The following is a 17,857-nucleotide window of genomic DNA, read 5'->3' on the forward strand; positions in this document are numbered from 1 at the left end:
AATGAAGCCAACCATTCTGGAGGTGCATTTGAGGGCTGAAAACAGCTTCCACCCTTAACCTGCTTAGTCTACCATGCATGATAGCCACTCTCTTATAAACACCCTCAGTTCTCGTCCATCCTCTTCCAGCAAACTCCAGCTAAACTCTTCTTCCCCAAGGTCAGCATGCAAACAGCTGCACACTGCTGGAGCACATTTACCAAGGAGCCTGGCTTCCGGACCCCAAACCTCTGAACAGGTGCCTGGTTACCTGGTGCTCCTGTCATGTCAATACTTTTCTCCTAGATAACTTGTGTCATGCCCTCTCTTCTCTCCTCAAACCACTCACAAGTTCTCCTGACCTCCTGACTTATAATTAATTGCAAAGGTCCCCAAAGACCAAGCCCTCCTCCGTGCCTGGATTCCACTCCCTCTCCTCCCAGCGTCCACACTTCCTGCATTCCTGCCTCACAGACGTTTCCCCTCTGCACACAGCTTGCTCTGCTATCTATGCATGCACGTGTGCACACACACACCCCGCATTCTTTGCAAAGCCTTTCTTGACCCTTTTCCCCTCCCAGGACCACCCTGGTATCCCTCTGCTCCATTTCACAGGTCATCCCTTCCTCTGTGTTTTGCCCCTGTTCTCATTCAGCATGTTCCCCAATACCCATCCCCCCAAGTCTTTCTGGGGCACCTCCCTGGAACTCTTAGGGTTTTACAGAGCACATCTGAAACCACTGTACTGGTCTAACTCTTGCATTCTTCAGATGAGAAAAAATGAGGCCCAGTGAGTACATTAAGCTACTGAAGGTCACATAGGTTGTTGATAACAGTCAGGGCCAGATTCCAAGTCTTGATTTCAGCCTTGGATTCTTTCCACTTTTTTTTTTTTTTTTTTTTTTTTTTTTAAGGAATGAGTTCTCAAGCTACACAAAGACTTGGGTGAATCTTTTCTATAATATTTTATAGGGCTGGGGATATAACTCAGTGGTACAACACCTCTGGGTTCAGTCCCCAGTACTGGGAGGTGGGGGTAGGAGAGAATGTAGCTTGGTGGTAGAGCACCTATAGATAGAGTACCTATAGATAGGTAGAGCACCCCAGTACTGCCAAAACAAAACAAAAGAAAAAGAGTGCTCAATTGTCATTATCTAAAGTTATTGTCTGGGTGAAAAGAACAATCAATAATCATGATTATTATTACAAAGCCTTTTATGAAAATAAATGTCCCACACTAGAATCTGTTGCAAGGACTTTACCACCTCAGTGTATCCTGACAAAAAGCCAAGGATAGGAGTCCTATTATCCCCACTTCTTTGAGGCTCAGAAGTGTCCCTTGATTTGCCCAAGGTTACACATCTGGTAGTAAAGACAGGATTCAAATCCAGACAGTCTGTGTTTTTAGTCCTTGTTTTAACCGCCTTGTCAGATTCTTTGTTGGTCAGGTTCAAAGATACAAAAGTACTGAAAGAAGTCTTTTTGGTCTCTTTCTAGCAGCAGAGCCTATTCTGTGCAGTCAGACTTCTCTGGCTGTGCCCTGTTCTGCAACCTTCAGTCCAATATAATTTTCTTTTAGAGGAACAGAATTCTGTTTCTGTAAGGACCTGGATCACTTGTCCAGAGACTCCAAAGATTTCATCCCACAAACAAGTTTTGAGCCCTTCTCCCAAGATACGCTGTGAGTTCCTCAATTTTGTAATTGAGTTATAATTCACCAGTTATTTATTTATTTATTTATTTATTGTGTGGTGCTGGGGATCAAATCCAGGACCCATGCATGCTAGACTAGTGCTCTACCACTGAGTTACACCCCAGCCCTAAATTCCTCATTTTAACATAGTTCTGTAGTTTTTAGTAAATGCAGGGAATCGTGTGCATATCACTACACCTACTATCAGAACACATCCACTGCCCTGAAAGAAGCCCTGCATGCTTCAGTGGTCACTCTCATCCCCACTTCTGGGAACCACTCACCTGCTGTCTCTGTGGATATTTCCCATCCATGGAATCATACAATCCATTCACTCCCCAACCCTCTCTAACCTGATTTTTGTTTTTGTCAGTCCACAACAATTGTTCCTTTGTCCCACTGCCAAATGCAGAAGACAGGGCTCAACTTTCCTCATTCTCCATCTCTTAACTGTATTCAATACAACCGGTCACTCCAGCTACAGGATCTTCTCTTGATTCCAGAAGCTCCTTTTATCCTACCTTTCTGAACTCTCCTTCTTAATTACCTCTTTCCCAATTTCTTCTTCTAACTCATCTCTAAACACTTGGAGTGTCTCAGGGTCAACCACAGCTCTCATGGGTGATTTCATCTCATCTTGCAGCTTTAAATATCATCTCCATGCTGATAACTCTCAAATACTACCTTTGAGCCCCGACTTCTCCCTTGAAGATGTGAACACCCAACTGCCTACTTTTACCTCTGGGTGAAGCATCTGAAACATCCAAAGCCCAACTCTTGCTTTCTCTCTCCTCCACCTCCCTTGCCCTCAGTTCCTCATCTTTATGAAAAAGAACCATTGCTCATGTGTCATTCACACCCAAAACTGAGGAATCTCCTCCCAATCCAACATCATCTTTACATAAAACCTTGTCAGCTCTAACTCCAAACTATACCTCAGGTACATGCACCTCTTTCCACCCACAACTGTCACCACCAAGTCAAAGTCACTGATATCACTGGCCTGGACAATTGCCATGGCCAGCCTCCAAGCAGTGGACAGCCTTCTAAATAAACATCACACCATGTCGTTGCCCTTCATGAAAACTTCAGTGGCTTCCGAACTCCCACCTCACTTCCTACCCATCTCTCCCTTGTCACAGTGCTCTGGCTGAAAGACCTTTCTGTTCTTGGCAGCAGCTTATTCCTGTTGCAGGGTCTCTTCTTCACCTGTTGGTGCCCCTGCCCATAACACTCTTCTGCTCCTTATTGGCTCCTTCCTTCTTGCCGCTCATACAGCGGTTGCAGCCCTGTCTAGGAGTCTCTCCTTAACCTCAGACATTCAACCATTCTTTATAGCACTTCTCAAAATACAACCAATTATTTGTTAGTTTAGTGCCAGCTTCCTGGAGGTAGGGATTTTCTCTGTCTAGTACAAGACAGATCCAACACCTAAGCACCAGTGCTATGGTTGGGATGTGGTTTGTCCTCAAGGGCTCATTTGCTGGGAGCTTGGTCATTAGTGTGGCAATATTTGGAGATAGGAGCTTTAAGAGGTAGGGCCTAGTGGAAGGACCATAGGTCAATTGTGGGCAAGCCCTTGGAAGAGACTAAGAATCTAGTGGCTCTGGTTTCCTGCTTTTTGAGGTGATGTCTCCATTTTGCACATGCCCTTGCCGTGATGCCGTCTGCCATTAAGTCCTCAGTAGCAGCCAGATCAATGGGGTCACCTGATCTTGGACTTGCATCCTCCAAAACTGAGTTAGATCATTCTTTTCTTCATAAGCATCCTACCTCAAGTATTTCATTATAGTAATGAAAAACTGACTAACATAGGAACACACAGTTTATGCTCAATCAATATTTTTTGAATGAATAATGTTATAGAAGGGACAGTGTAAGTTACATTAAGTGTGGTAAAGTACAGAAGAGAAACTATGGTACAGTTTCTCCCACTAGGGAAAAAAATTAAAGGAGATAACTGTGTACATGAACTTGCAGAAGCATTAAACACTCCCCATTTCACAGGAAATGAATAACACTATCTCTGAGGTGTGGAACAGGACTTTCACACGTCATCTTAACCCCTTCTGTACCTCTGAACAACTTTAAAAAAATTTTTTTTTTTTGAGATGCCAGGGCCTTTCACAAGCTAGGCAAGCACAGTATCATTGAACTACATCCCTACCCTTCTTTTAAAAATTGTATTTTGAGACAGGGTCTTCCTAAGTAGCCTAGGCTGTACTCAAACTTGCAATCCTCCTGCCTCAGACTCCCAAATAGCTGGAATTCAGGCACATCACACCAGGTCCAGCTCCATCTGAACATTTTTAAACATGAGTATGCATTACTTCTGTAATTAAATAGAATCTAATCAGGAAAACAAATCAACTATTTTATCTACAGGATTAAAGAAAAAGCTTTCAAATTATCTTTGACCCACAGTGAGCACATACCCAGGTTGACAAGCTTAGGAGTTCAGTTGCTTGTGCCATGTCATGCAAGCGGGAGACAGAGGGCCTGGAAAAGACCTCTGGGGCCAAACTCACACCCATTTCATGTCACTCTGCTATTTACTGCCAGGGGTGCTTGCACTCACCATGGAGGATGTGGAGTCCAGGAGGCTCACAACCTTCATCTCAATCTCCTCCTCGCCAACGCTCTTCAGCAGTTTTATAACCTCGCTCACTGTCAGCCACTTGCAATCGACACCTTGAATGGAAACAATATAATCTCCTTCCCTGGCTCCTGCCAACTACAAAAAGTATTGTTTAAATAAAAGTCCATATGCTGTTCATTTAAATCCCCGAATCAGTCCCTAGATTCATAAACAAAGTAGACATTTGCATAACTTTGCTTTGAGAAAGCAAAACTTCATTCGTAGTTCTCTTTGGGTATGTAGCACCCAAAAAGTCTTTCACATCAAGTCAGAGCTTTAACATTCATGAGCCCCAAATTCTATCACCTAGATGTATATGTCTAGCCTGCTTGCTTTCCATCTTCCCAGTCTGATTCTGTGTAAAGCTGCTGGTGGGCTTTCTCCCATCCAGACAGCAGCAGGCTTACCGCAGCAGAGCAGGAAGGATCCAGGAAGTGGACCTGAACTGGAGCATTCCCTCGCAAGGTAAACCCCACTTCCCCTTCTTCCGCAGTGAAGTGAATGCTTCTGGGAGGTGTCCACCTCTTGTTAGCCGAAAACACAGACAGGGGGCCCTTTAGAAGAAAGCATCATTAAGTGTAGGGTTTGAAGGTGAAATTGGGACTTTTTGAGGTAGCTCCCTATGTAGCCCAGGCTGGCCTTGAACTCATAAGCAGATGATCAGGAGATCATCTGGCCTCAGCCTCCCAATTAGCTGGGACTGTAGGTGCGTTCTACTGTGCCCAGCTCCGAATCAGACATTTGAAAGCTAAAGGGAATGTTGCCTGTTGGCCTTGAAGATTTCCTTTGGCCTTGTTCAGGAGCTACATGTGCTATCACAGTCATATACAAACATTAGTTGCCATTTTTTATAACATAGCCAATATATTTAAAATAAAATTATCTTTTAGAAATTATCTTAAATAAAACCTCTAATATAAAATTCTAAAATATCTAAAAATAGCTCTTAACATATACAATATTCTAAATATTTGTGTCTTCCCAAAATTTGTGTACTGAAATCTAATCACCAACATGATTATTAGGAGGTAGAACCTTTTGAAGAGGTGATTAGATCATGAGGGTAGAGCCCTTATTAATGGGATTATTGCCCTTATAAATAGGTTTCAGGAATTATTATTATAATTATTTAATTATTATTAATGGGATTATTGCCCTTATAAATTGATTTTTTTTTCTACTATCTGAAGACATAGCAAGAAGGCATCATGTGAGAACCAGAAAGCAGGCCCTCATCAGATCCTGAATCTGCCAATGCCTTAATCCTGGACTTCCCAGCTGCCAAAACTAATGAAACTGTAAGTTTCTACTTTTCTTAAGCTACTGAGTTTACAGAATTTTGTTATAATGATCTGGACAGACTAAGACAATATATTTGCAAAATTTAAAAGCTGTTCCCTTTAAAATAAATGTCCAACATACCAGCTTCTGGAAGAAGTCTGTTGCTGTCACCTTGGAGAACTGGGGCAATATAATTTCAACCTCTTGCTCAGTTTTAGCTAGAAAAGAAGATTAAAAATAAAAGGATAAATGTTTCTGTCATGGAAAGTGAATCCTTGAAAACTCAGGTCTCCAGCCTCCCTTGGGAGGGAAGGGGAAGCACCACTTTCTCTCACCCACCAGTCCCTCCCCTTGGCTTAGATAAGCAGTATAAAACACGGAACATATCTCAACTCCTGGCCCCAAGACTGGATCAGAGGAGTGATGACCAGACACATCCCTGCTCCCCCTACCACCCAAGGAACTTATTGATACTCTGGTGTACTTCCTTTGGCATTCATAAAAACTGCAGAGAAATACTGTTTCAGGTGTGGCTCTGACAGAAGTTCTTTGTGTCTCAGAACATAGTCCTGGCACAGTGTCCTTCCTAATTTCATCATTAATGTGTGATGTGAAGATTTTGCAGTGGGCAGTGACTTTGCCCTAGTCACGTCCATCATTATCTCCAAATCTTCAACAGTGACCTCATGGCAGGCTCAGGTCCACCCTTACCAGAAAGCTAGCTGGTTTCCAACACAGGATCCCAGAGAAGGCTAAATACAAGTGAACAACAATAGGAAAAGAAAACCTAGGCCCCACCAGGGTAGATCATACCCTGCTATCCACAAGATGACCCTGGGGCTTCTGCAAATACTTAACATAGTGCTGGCTCAGGCAGGCTGCTCATCTGCTCCAAAAGCTGTGCTTGGGCTGGCAGTTTAGCTCAGTAGCAGAGCACTTGCCTAGCATGCTCCAGGAGTTCCATCCCAGCACCACAAAAAACAAAACAAAAAAAAAAAAAAAACAAAAAAAAAACAGGCAGCGTTGCCATCTGTAGAGCTGCCTGTCTCCCTCCCTTGGTGGAATTTAAGTCTCTACCTCCTGGCCCCAGAGGTGACTACAGGGTCTATGAAGAAGAATCCCTAAGTGCTACCACCAGGTAGGTTACCTGGGCAAGAACCTGGATCTCCCTAAGTCTTTACTTCCTCATCTTTAACACAAGGTAGTAATTAGTACCTCCCTCACAGCAGTGGAAGAGGGTTGAATTAGAGTGTATACAGATGGGGCTGTCATACCTGGTAGACCTCAAACACAACAGATGACAGGCAACACGATTACAGAAGAGCCCAAGGTTCTAGCTTGAGCAGGACCCTGTCTCTAAATAGTTGGTCCCTGAAAATCAAGAGGGATCACCAGAGGCTGAGAACAGAGGTGTGGGAAAGAGGTTGTGATATAATGATAAATACTTTTTGGTTTTTGTCCATGGTTCCTGGCTCATAATTCCCTCCCCAAGGCAGACCATAGAAACTAGACTGTCTCCTCCCCAAGGCAAATCATAAAAGTCTCATCTTCTCCCAAGGAAGCTGTCTAGGAGCTGACCATGCACAAACTTTCTGACCTTTGATAGTAGATCACAAGACCTGTTTCATTCCAGAGGAGTCCTGCTCCTGCCCTGGAGGGAGGCATGCAGCAGAGAGAGGCAAAGCGGGATGCTGGACAGACAGGCCTGGCTGGGTCTTGCCACACAGCCTATGAGCATTAGATCACACCTTTTGCGTCCAGTTACATTTCTACAAGGTTGTCCATGCTTCAATCATGCCTCTGCAAAGAAATTCTCCATAAAACCCCAAAAGGAGAGAAATAAGAGAGTTCCTGGATTGGTGAACCCATGGACATTCCTGGAGGATGGCACACTTGGAGAGGGCACAGAAGTTCTGTGTCCCTTCCCCCAGACCTCAGCCTATGCATCTCTTCATCTGAATCCTTTGTAATATCCTTCAAAATAAAAAGTAAGTGTAATCAAGGGTTTCCTTGAGTTCTGTTCTGTGAGCTATTCCAATAAATTATTATTATTATTATTTTTTTTTTTTTTTTTGGCAGTGCTGGGGATCAAACCCAAGGCTTTGGGCTTGCAAGGCAAGCACTCTACCGACTGAGCTATCTCCCCAGCCCCCTATTATTATTTTTTGAGATAGGGTTTTGCTATGTTGCTGAGACTGGCCTCAAACTTGTGATCCTCCTGCCTCAAGCTCCTGAATAACTGAATAGCAGGCACCACTACTCCTGACTCTAGTCAATTTAACTGAACCCGAAGAAGGGGTTGTGGGAACCCTGATTTAAAGCAAGTAAGTAGGAAATTCACGTAAAACAACCTAATGCTATGACTGGCATCTGAAGAGGGGGTGGGGATAATCCTGAGGTCCAAGCTTTTGACCTGAGGGATCTGATGCTATCTCTGGATAGGCAGTATCAGTACTGAACTGGATTAGAGGACGCCCAGCTGGTACCTACTGCAGGATTGTTTGGTGTGTGCAGACAAACCTCCACATCTCTAGGGTCAGGGGTAATCTGTTGAGTGTGTACTAGGAGAAACTGAGTTTGGGTTGGTTTTTCCTCTGTACTCAGGAGGGTATGGACAAAGGGGTTCCATTAAATGGGCCACCATCCAATCTCCGCCCCTAATTCCTGGAAAGATCCTGGTTATTTCTCATAGCAAAGCCATCACTGGAGGGAGGCCTTCCCATTCCCCATTGTTCTGGGAAGAAGTGACAAGGGCAGCAACATCTGTCTACACCTATGAATTCCTAAGACATTACTGTGCATAACGCCTAGGAGACTTTTAGAAATTCTGGTGGTGATGAGAGATGAAGAATAAAGGGGATATCAGGAAGCCTAGAAGAGGGAATTATCATGCATTTAGCTCTCAAACTAGGGAACTAGAAGTAAGAGTAAAATGCAGTTTCCTAGATAGAAATGTGGGTCGGCGGTACTGTGAAGGGTGTAGAGTTCCCAAGGGTCTCCTGACTAGAGTGACAGCTGAAAACACAAAGGAGGTTCTGAGACCTTATGGAAAGGGGTCTAGAGCTGGACACAACAGTGCCTGTCTGTAATCCCAGCTACCTGGGAGGCTGAGGCAAGAGATTTCTAAGTTCAAGGCCGGCCTCAGCAACTTATTGAGACCCTGTCCCAAAACAAAAACTAAAAAGGACTAGGGATGTAATTCAGTGGCAAAGTGCTGCCCAGTGTGTGTAAGGCCCTGGGTTCAATTCCCAGTATTGCCAAAAAAAAAAAAAGGAATGGGTAATGTGTCTAGAAAAGGGAAAACCAGGAAGAGCAGATACCTAGGCTGGGAGGTGTCTATTGGAGATACTATACAGGAATAACCATCAGCCAAAGGGATGAAGAAAGAGAAGAAAGAGGACTTAGGGAGGCAAGAACAGGACCAAAATGGCAGGCATTCCAGTGCCAATCAAAGAAGGTTAAGGAACAGAAGAGGAGGCAGGGGCTAAAGGAGTGCCTGAGGGTGGAGATCATGAAGATGCCCCTGGAGGGAAGAACTAGGAAATGAAAAGGCCATGCCGGAGCAGCATTCAGTCCCTCCAGGGCCAGTACACAGTGAGAACTTGTGCAATCCCTGAAGGGTGAGCAAATACAGGCTGCATTTAGCCAGGTGCCCTGGCTTCCCATGCAGGGTGCGTTCCACAAAGCAGACACAGGCCTCCATGCAACAAAAGGCACACAGTTCTAGCCACTTACAAACAATATCAGGAGCATCGATCAAGTTCAGAAGATCATCATCTTCTTGGTGCTGAGAGTACTTGAGCCGAGAGCGCTGTTGTGCGGCAGACAGCACCTCCTGAAGTACCTGGATATCACGGAGCTTCTTGCACAGGCTAGCCTCCCTCACAGACTCCTTGTGGTGAGTGATAGCTCTGCACAGATGGCATTTTCCTGCAGGCAGAAAACCACCACCGACATGGCACATGAATACATCACAGAGACCCAAAGGACCCAAGGATCAGCCCAAAAGATGGATGTTTTCCTTTCTAAAGGATCTGGCTGATAGCTGAGGCCCTCCTGAGATACAAGCGTAATGCTCACTTATGTCTAGTAAGTGTTCACCCAACAAACACCGACTGGATCTTCTAGGTATACAGGTAAAGCAATCAACAAAAAGTTGACCCTGAATTCATGAAGTTACATGCTATTAGTTGAAAACAGATAAGCAAAGATATACACAGTGGATCATGTGGCCATGAGGTTATGAAGAAAAGTGAAGTAAGATTGGCAGGTGTACATGCTAGAAGATTGGGAATGGGACCTGCTCTACCATGGGTCCCCAAGGAAGTCTTTTTGGATAAACTTGTTTTGTTTTTAAAATTATTTTTGTTTCATATTATTTTTGTTTGTCATGATTTGTTTATTTGTTTGATAAGGTAACTTCTGAGCAGAGCCCTGAAGGAAATGAAAGAGCAGTCATGAGGATATCTCATACAAAAACATTCCTGAAAGAAGGAATAGTAGGTGCAAATGCTCTGGGGCAAGAACATGCTTACTTTTTAAGGACAGCAGGAATTGAGGGTATGGCTGAAGGGAGTGGGGGCAGGAGAGAAGGGTAGGGAATGAGATCAGAGAAGAGCAGGGGCCAAGTCATGCCTAACCTTACAAATCAGAATAAAGACTCTCACTCTTCCTACCTTGGGCAAGATGGGAGCCCATCAGGGTGTGAGCACAGGACTAAAGTGACCAGTCTCTGCAGGACAGAGGGAAGCAGGGAGACCAGCTATGGGCAAGGCAAGCTGTATGACCATTCTGAGACTCTGTTTCCTCAATAGTAAAGTGGGATGTCCACCACACCTATCTCATAGAGTTGGGTGGGTTTTAATCAAGCCAATGTTTACTAGGTAAGCACTATCAGTGTGTGGCTTCCACCAAGATGGAAGGATAAGAAGTAGTCTGCCTGGGCACAGTGGCCCACACCTATAATCCCAGTGACTTGGGAGGCAGAGGTGGTAGAATTACAAATTCAAAGCCAACCTCAGAGACTTAGTGAGACCCTGTCTCTAAGTAAAATATAAAAAGGACTGGGGATGAAGCTCAGTGGTTAAGCACCCCTGAGTTCAATTCCTGCTACCAAAAGAAAAGTAGTAGTCGTCAGATTTGGGGTGTTTGCTAGGTAGAGTTAATGAGGTTTGCTAACCAAATGTAAGGTGACAAAGAAAGACAGGAGTGCAGAGTAAATCCAAGATTTCTGGCCAAAGTATCGAGGGGGATAGAGCTACCAACATGGAGATGGGGAAGTTACGTGTGTTTGGGTGGGCAGAAGGTTTGGGTGCTGAAGGACATCTGGGAAAGAGATATTCACACTGAGACATGGCAGAGACCAAACTAGGACAATCCATTACCAGTCTTATTTGACCTTGGCAAAGCATAAGAAAATCGACAATGTGTCTTTCAACATAAAGATGGCAAAGGGCCATGCCATGGGAAGACAGTCAAAGCTCTAGCTGTCTGGTGGGGAGACCGGGCATTCATGGAACGCATATGAACACAGTTCTGGAAGTCCTTTGAGACTAGAGGATTGCACCCATAATTTCTGAATCCAGAGTAGCACCAGTGAGTCTGGCCACCCTACTCTTTCAAGCCCTCACCTAGAGATCCATCTAGTGTTTGCTCATGAGCAGGACTGCCTGTCAGCAAGCTGGGCACAGTTCAGGGAGCACGGCCCATACGCACCCAGCTGTCGACGCTGCTGATCATTTTTCAGTGTGGCCAAGGGTGTCAAGCCCTCTGGCATGTGGTCGTAGAGCTGAAACAGGCACTTCTCCTGGTGGTCCTCATCTGCGCCTGGCTTCACTGCAATTTAAGTCACAAGTTAAATCCCCATCTCCCTCTGGAGATGGGGTCATAGACCCTGTAGAGACCCTGCAGAGATTTCACCAGGATCCTTTCACCTCCCATTTTACCAGGCATTAGTGGTTACGGGTCTCCTTTCAGCCAATGGACATGGTCAAGGCAATCTAGCCTCTTGGCCTTTTCTCACTCAGGGCCAGCCATGCTCAAGAAGTACATGCCATGGCCCTGAGTCTTCATACACTCCCTCCTCCAAGTCACCTACTGCACAGAACCTCCTAGCACAGTCCTGCCTGTTACTGCCCAGCCTGAACACCTCTGGTCACCTCCATGCCTATGGTGAGACCACTCCCCTGATCCAACCTCACCTGCCACTCAACACTACATCTACATCCTTAGCCTCCATTCCTATGCTCAAGCACTCCTTACTCTTAGCTGTTCTTTCCCTCCCTGCGTAGCTGGAATAGCCACAAACACCACTACCTCTGAGGAGCCATCTAGGACTGCACCAAGAAGTCCAACTGCTGCCTCATTCATGTCCTGACAGCCATTGCCGGAGCTTCTCCCACCTAATAGACTAGGAGTAGCTGCTCATGCTTTCATGGTTTAGCTTTGCATACAGGCACTTATTTCTCACAACAGTCCCATAAGGTAGTTTCTCTTCCTATCTCCATCTTACAGATAAGAAAACTGAAGAACTGAACAGTTAAGTAACTGAGATATGAAATCAAGTAGGCTGGCTCCAGAGGCTGCCCATTTAATTATTCCAGGAACTGCCTTGAATATTACTAACCAGATCAAAAATCCCACCTGAAGGAACTAGTCATGTAGCTCTGTGATAGAACACTTGCCTGCCATGCATGAGGCCCTGGGTTCAATTCCAGCATCATATTAAAAAAAGAAAAAGAAAAAGTAAAATATTACCTTAAAATATTATATCTTGATTTCTGAGTAGTTGGCAACCCTTAGATTCTATATTCCAGGTGAAAAATCATGTGCTTGGTTCTAGGGAGAATTAAACTACCCCTTTTCCTCCTATAGCAGGAGTCTGTAACCCTCTAATGCTGCCCTGGCTTGTGTGACAGGTAACAAAATCAATATGTACTTCTCATCCTCTCCCTTCAGCCTGTGAGCATCTCCAGGACAGGAAGGCAGATACGCTTAGCTCAGAATCCCCCAGAGGCAGCAAGACCACACCCCCGACCAAAGCCCTAATCCCCTTAGCCTTACACTGGTGGTCAATAAGGAGAGTGGCAGCAAAGTAGTGGGCCAGGGCCCTGTAGTGGTGGGTCTTCACACAGGCCAAGCTGGCCCAGGAGTAGGGAATGTTCTCCTTCACTGGCACCTGGCTCATGGCTGCATGCAGTTGCTGGTAGACCTCTCCCACCTGAAACAGAAGGGACACTGGGAAGGGAGAACTCAGTACAAGGACTGTCATGAAACTAACTACAGAAAAAAGATCTCTTTCTTCCATGCAGCAGCCTCTGCCAGAGGCTGCTCCATAATTTGGGCTCAGTGCCAAGCAAGTCCTGGTGCTGTCAGCCTCAGAGTTAATAGAGGAATCAGGCAACTGTCATTATGCTGGTTTTTAGGCCAAGCTGCAGATGGAATCAATGATCCATATCTGAAACACTGATACTTGCCAAGAAAACACAAGGAAGCATCCTCAGCTGGGGAGGCATGCTGCCCGGTGGTGGGCAAGCTGCCACTGTGGGAAGCCCTGCCGCTTCCAGTGCACCTGCACTAACGTATTTTGCCCACCCACCAAAGTCACAGGAACTGGGAAGCCTTACCTTGGCAGCCTCCTGAGCCACCTTCACCAGCATGAAGAATTCGTTCCGGATCCCAGGAAGGCTGATTTTCTCAAACACGCTTTCTTGGGCTTGTGCGAGCATCATTTTGACCAGCACACTGAGCATGGCGGGGCTCATGTCATAACTAGGAGTATGCGTGAATGTCTCTTTCAGGTAGTTTAAAACCCCTAAAATCATAAATTTTTTTTCCCCATTAGTTGGGGATCATAGTATTTGACTACACTGCTATAGAAAATGATAGAAACAAAAATATAAAATTGAGGCTGGGGGTATAGCTCAGTGGTAGAGTGCTTGCCTAGTATGCACAAGGCCCTAAGTTCTAGCCCCAGCATGACAAAAAAACAAAACAAAACAAACAAAAAAATATATATGTATATGTATACACACACATGTATATATATATGTGTGTATAAACATATGTACAGGTATGTTTATGTATGTCTGTATATATGTATTATATAAATGTGTATAATACAGAAACTAATGTCTTTTTTTTATTATAAACAAATGGGATACATGTTGTTTATGTTGTTTCTCTGTTCGTACATGGCGTAAAGGCATACCATTTGTGTAATCATAAATTTACATAGAGTAATGTTGTTTGATTCATTCTGTTATTTTTTCCCTTGAAACTAATGTCTTAAAGCATCTTTTTTAAAAATATTTTTTAGTTGAAGATGGATTATCTTTATTTTATTTATTTATTTTTATGTGGTGCTGAGGATCGAACCCAGTGCCTCACACGTGCAAACAAGTACTCTACCACTGAGCCACAACCCCAGCCCCTTAAAGCATCTTTTAAAAAATCTGATTCTCAATTTTTTCAAGTAGATTCCAGCAACTCCACTCCTACGTTTATATCCAAAACATAGAAAGCGGAGACTCAATTCACATGCCCATGTTCATAGCAGTATTATTTACAATGGCCAAAAGGTAGAAAAAAAGTCCAAATGTTCATCAATGGATGAACAAGTAAAGAAATGAGGTAAATACATACAATGGACTATTTTTCAGCCTTAAAAAGGTATGAGGACCTGGGTAGGTGGTACATACCTATAATCCCAGCAACTCAGGAGGCTAAGGAAAGAGGATCAGAAGTTCAAGGATAGTCTGAGCAACTTAGAGAGACCCTGTCTCAAATGAAAAATAAAGAGGGCTGGAGATATAGCTGAGTGGCAGAATACTCAGGGGCATGATACCCAGTACCGCCAATGAAAAAGCAAAACGGAAAAGGGAATGCAGGGCTGAGGGTGTAGCTATAGCTCAGTAGCAAAGCACTTGCCTAGCATACACAAGACCTGGATTTGATCCGTAGCACCCACTCCAAAGTAAAAAGAATGAACTTCTGACCCAAGCTTCAACATGAATGAGGACACTATGCTAACTAATAAGTCAATCATAAAAGGTCAAATATCATCTGATTTCATTTAATGAAGTACCTGGAATAGTCCCATTCATAGAGACAAAAAGAATGAGGTTACTGATTACTAAGAACTGGGGGAAGGAAGAGAGTGTTATCATTTAACAGGTACACAGCTTCAGTCTGAATGATGAAAACATTCTGGAGAGGGACAGTGGTGATGGTTGCACAACAATATGAATATACTTAATGCCACTGAACTGTACACTTAAAAATGGTTATAATGGTCAGGCACAGTGGTCTGTCATCCAGCTATCAGGAGACTGAGGCATGAGGATCACACAAGTTTGAGGTCAGCAACTACTTATTAAGGCCCTAAGTAACTCAGTGAGACCCTGTCTAAAGAAAAAAAAAAAGGGGGGATGGGGGTTGGGTATATGGCTCAAAGGTAAAAGCACTTCTGGGTTCAATCCCCACTACCAAAAAAAAAAAAATTAAAATGTCAATTTTACCTTATGTTTACCACAATGAAAAATGATTAAAAATTATAGCCAGGCATAACTTATAAAAAAATTAAATAAATAAAAGTTTTGAGATCTCCAAAAGGTAAAATTTTAAAAATAAATAAATCATAGCCAGGCATAGTGACTCATGCCTAATAATCCCAGTATTTGGGAGGCTGAGGCCAGAAGATCTCATTTTTGAGACCAGCCTGGACAACTTAATGAGACCCTTGTCTCAAAATAAAATTTAAAAAGAGCTGGGGATATAGCTCAGTGGTAGAGTGCTTGCCACTTAGCATGTACAAGGCCCTGAGTTGAATTCCCAGAATAAAAAAAAAAAAGGTTAAAATAGTAAACATGTATATTTTATCACAGTTTTTAAAAATTGGATTTGCTTCCAAAATATTTATATGTGTATCAAGCAAGGAAATCAGCTGGTTCCCTCTATCCCTTTCTCACCTGGGACAACTATGAGAAACTGCCCATGACTGGACACATGATGGAGGTGACGGATGAAAGCTGGCAGAATGATTGAGAGGGTTCCAGGGGACCTTGCTCACCCATAACACCTGGGTCATTCAGAAACGCAGAACCCTACCCCAGGACCTCAGGAAAGAAGAACCAGTGCAACAACCAATGGGCATGTTCACGTTGCGGCCCTCTGCTGACTTCTTTATACTTTAGGAAATTAACTGTCATGAGAACTAACTGATGATCAGTCTGGAACTGAAATATAATCTGCCACATGAATCCCACCCAACTGGTCCCTCTGGTTTTGCTGCCCTGCAAAGGGACAGCACCTGCTGCAGCCTGTTTGCCCCCCCTTGGGGCTGTCCTCATGGTTGCCACCATTTTCAAGTTTCATTCTGTCTTTTTATCTTTACAATCTTGGAGACAGGTCTCAAAGTATGCCTGCTTGAGATTCCTCAGGAAGAAAGATGAATCCAGAAAAGGATATACAGTAAAACAATTCCACACCCATGTCTCATCCCAAAACACTAATCATTTTAATGCAAGAAATTCCACAACGAATAAGTGACAAAGCTGTGGTCCTACACAGGCTTGCAGGGCTTCCTGAGTATCCAGAAAGGTTCTACATGGGAGGAAGGGATGGAGTGGGGATAATGACAACCCAAGGCAGAACAGGGGATCAGCACAGAGAGCAAAAAACTGTTGAGCAGACTCAGAGTGCTTGGTCTGCACTATGCTTCTATTTTTGCCCACCATCCCCACATTGAGTCTGCCCCCAATACAGGCCCTGCTGGAGGGGAGCAACACAGACCCCAAGAACACGCAAAAGCCACACCAGGCTCGTCCACTGCACCCCAATCCTCTGGTGGTTAGTGCTAAGGTGCTTTTCTCCACCCTGCATCTGGTTCATACCAGGACAAATTTCAAGGGTTACTGGTTAAGTGATTAAAATAGGGGGAAAAAAAATTTTTTTTTTTAAATCCCAGCTGAAAGCAATAGGGATCCCCAGTTATGTGTCACTTGACAGAGGGCTAACTGCACCAACCTCAGGCTGGTGAGCTCGGCAGAATGGGCATGATACAAAGCACAGAGAGTAACACAACAGTCCCCCTTTATCCAAGGTTTTGCTTTTCTTGATTTCTATTACCCTCAGTTAATTGTGGTATGAAAATAGTAAATGAGAAATTCCAGAATGAAAATTTTGTAAGGTTTAAGTAACTTTTATGACAATAACTAAAATTGTTCTATTTTGTTATTAATTATGTTAACCCTTTACTATGTCTAACCTATAAATTAAACTTCATTATGATATTATCATATAGGTTTACATATAGGAAAAAACATAGTTACATAGGGTTCAGTACTACCTGAACCCTCTGAACCTACTGGCGGTCTTGAAACACATCCTGAATGGATGAGGAGGGACTATTGTATGCATTAGGTACACCTAATAAAAGAAAAAAAAAAAAAGCCCACAATTTTACTCTTTGGGAAAAGTGATTCTGTTCTTCCATATAGTTTTGGAAGGAATGGTTACTCACTGTCATCATTGGGGCTATTCATTTGGAAAAGATTGTCTCAGCCAAAGTCCTCACTGTGTACACAAGCCATCCCAGATTAAGACAACGGCCTGAACCTAATGGTCTCTTGATGGGAAGTTACACCAGTATTGGACACTGGTCCCCTTTCAGGCTTGCAAAGCTATGCATAGCTCTGGGGAGAACCCCAGACCCTCTTCAGCTGGGCACCCTAGTGCCACCAGGTGAGGACAAGGCTTTGCTTGGTAGCCCTGGCAGAGACACACCTGCAGCTCTCTGGAAGGCGTCCACAGCACTCTCCAATCCAGCCTGCGTCTGCCGATTGCACCGGGTCCCAATCTGGGTGTAGAGGGCTCCGATGTTAAATAAAATGCTGGCCTTCTCCAGCAGCAAGTTCTGCTGGCTGACTGGGACGCCCGTGAGGGAGTCATACCTGTTTAAAAGAAACACATTCTGAGAATACAGATTACTTGGCTAGTTAATGCCACTTTGGGGTAAACATGGGCAAAATTCATTTCTTGAATAAATTCAAAGATGCACATGCAATGAGGTTTTTGTTCCCAAGCAAGATAATAGGTCTGATCATACTGATTACAGAGCTACAGCCACACACGAAATTAAGGCTTCTCAATCAAGACGTCCTTCAAGTAGGTGAATGGGTAAATGGACTGTGGTACATCCAGACAGTGGAACAAGACTCAGCACTAAAAGGAAATGAGCTAGTAAGCCATGAAAAGACATGGAAGAA

General features: G+C 44.0%; 1 protein-coding gene across 1 annotated transcript in view; it reads right to left on the reverse strand.

The window, feature by feature from the left end:
• The window catches only part of Rhpn2 (rhophilin Rho GTPase binding protein 2), a 62,915-nt gene that overhangs the window by 2,920 nt on the left and 42,138 nt on the right, over positions 1 to 17,857 (reverse strand). Inside the window, 8 exon segments of the mRNA XM_047530086.1 lie at positions 4,251 to 4,406; positions 4,718 to 4,864; positions 5,733 to 5,809; positions 9,327 to 9,521; positions 11,307 to 11,426; positions 12,654 to 12,810; positions 13,217 to 13,404; positions 17,376 to 17,542. Of these exon segments, the coding sequence (XP_047386042.1) occupies positions 4,251 to 4,406; positions 4,718 to 4,864; positions 5,733 to 5,809; positions 9,327 to 9,521; positions 11,307 to 11,426; positions 12,654 to 12,810; positions 13,217 to 13,404; positions 17,376 to 17,542 (1,207 nt within the window).

The sequence above is a fragment of the Sciurus carolinensis genome, chromosome 16 (genome assembly GCF_902686445.1).
Source record: "Sciurus carolinensis chromosome 16, mSciCar1.2, whole genome shotgun sequence".
Classification (NCBI taxonomy): Eukaryota; Metazoa; Chordata; class Mammalia; order Rodentia; family Sciuridae; genus Sciurus; species Sciurus carolinensis.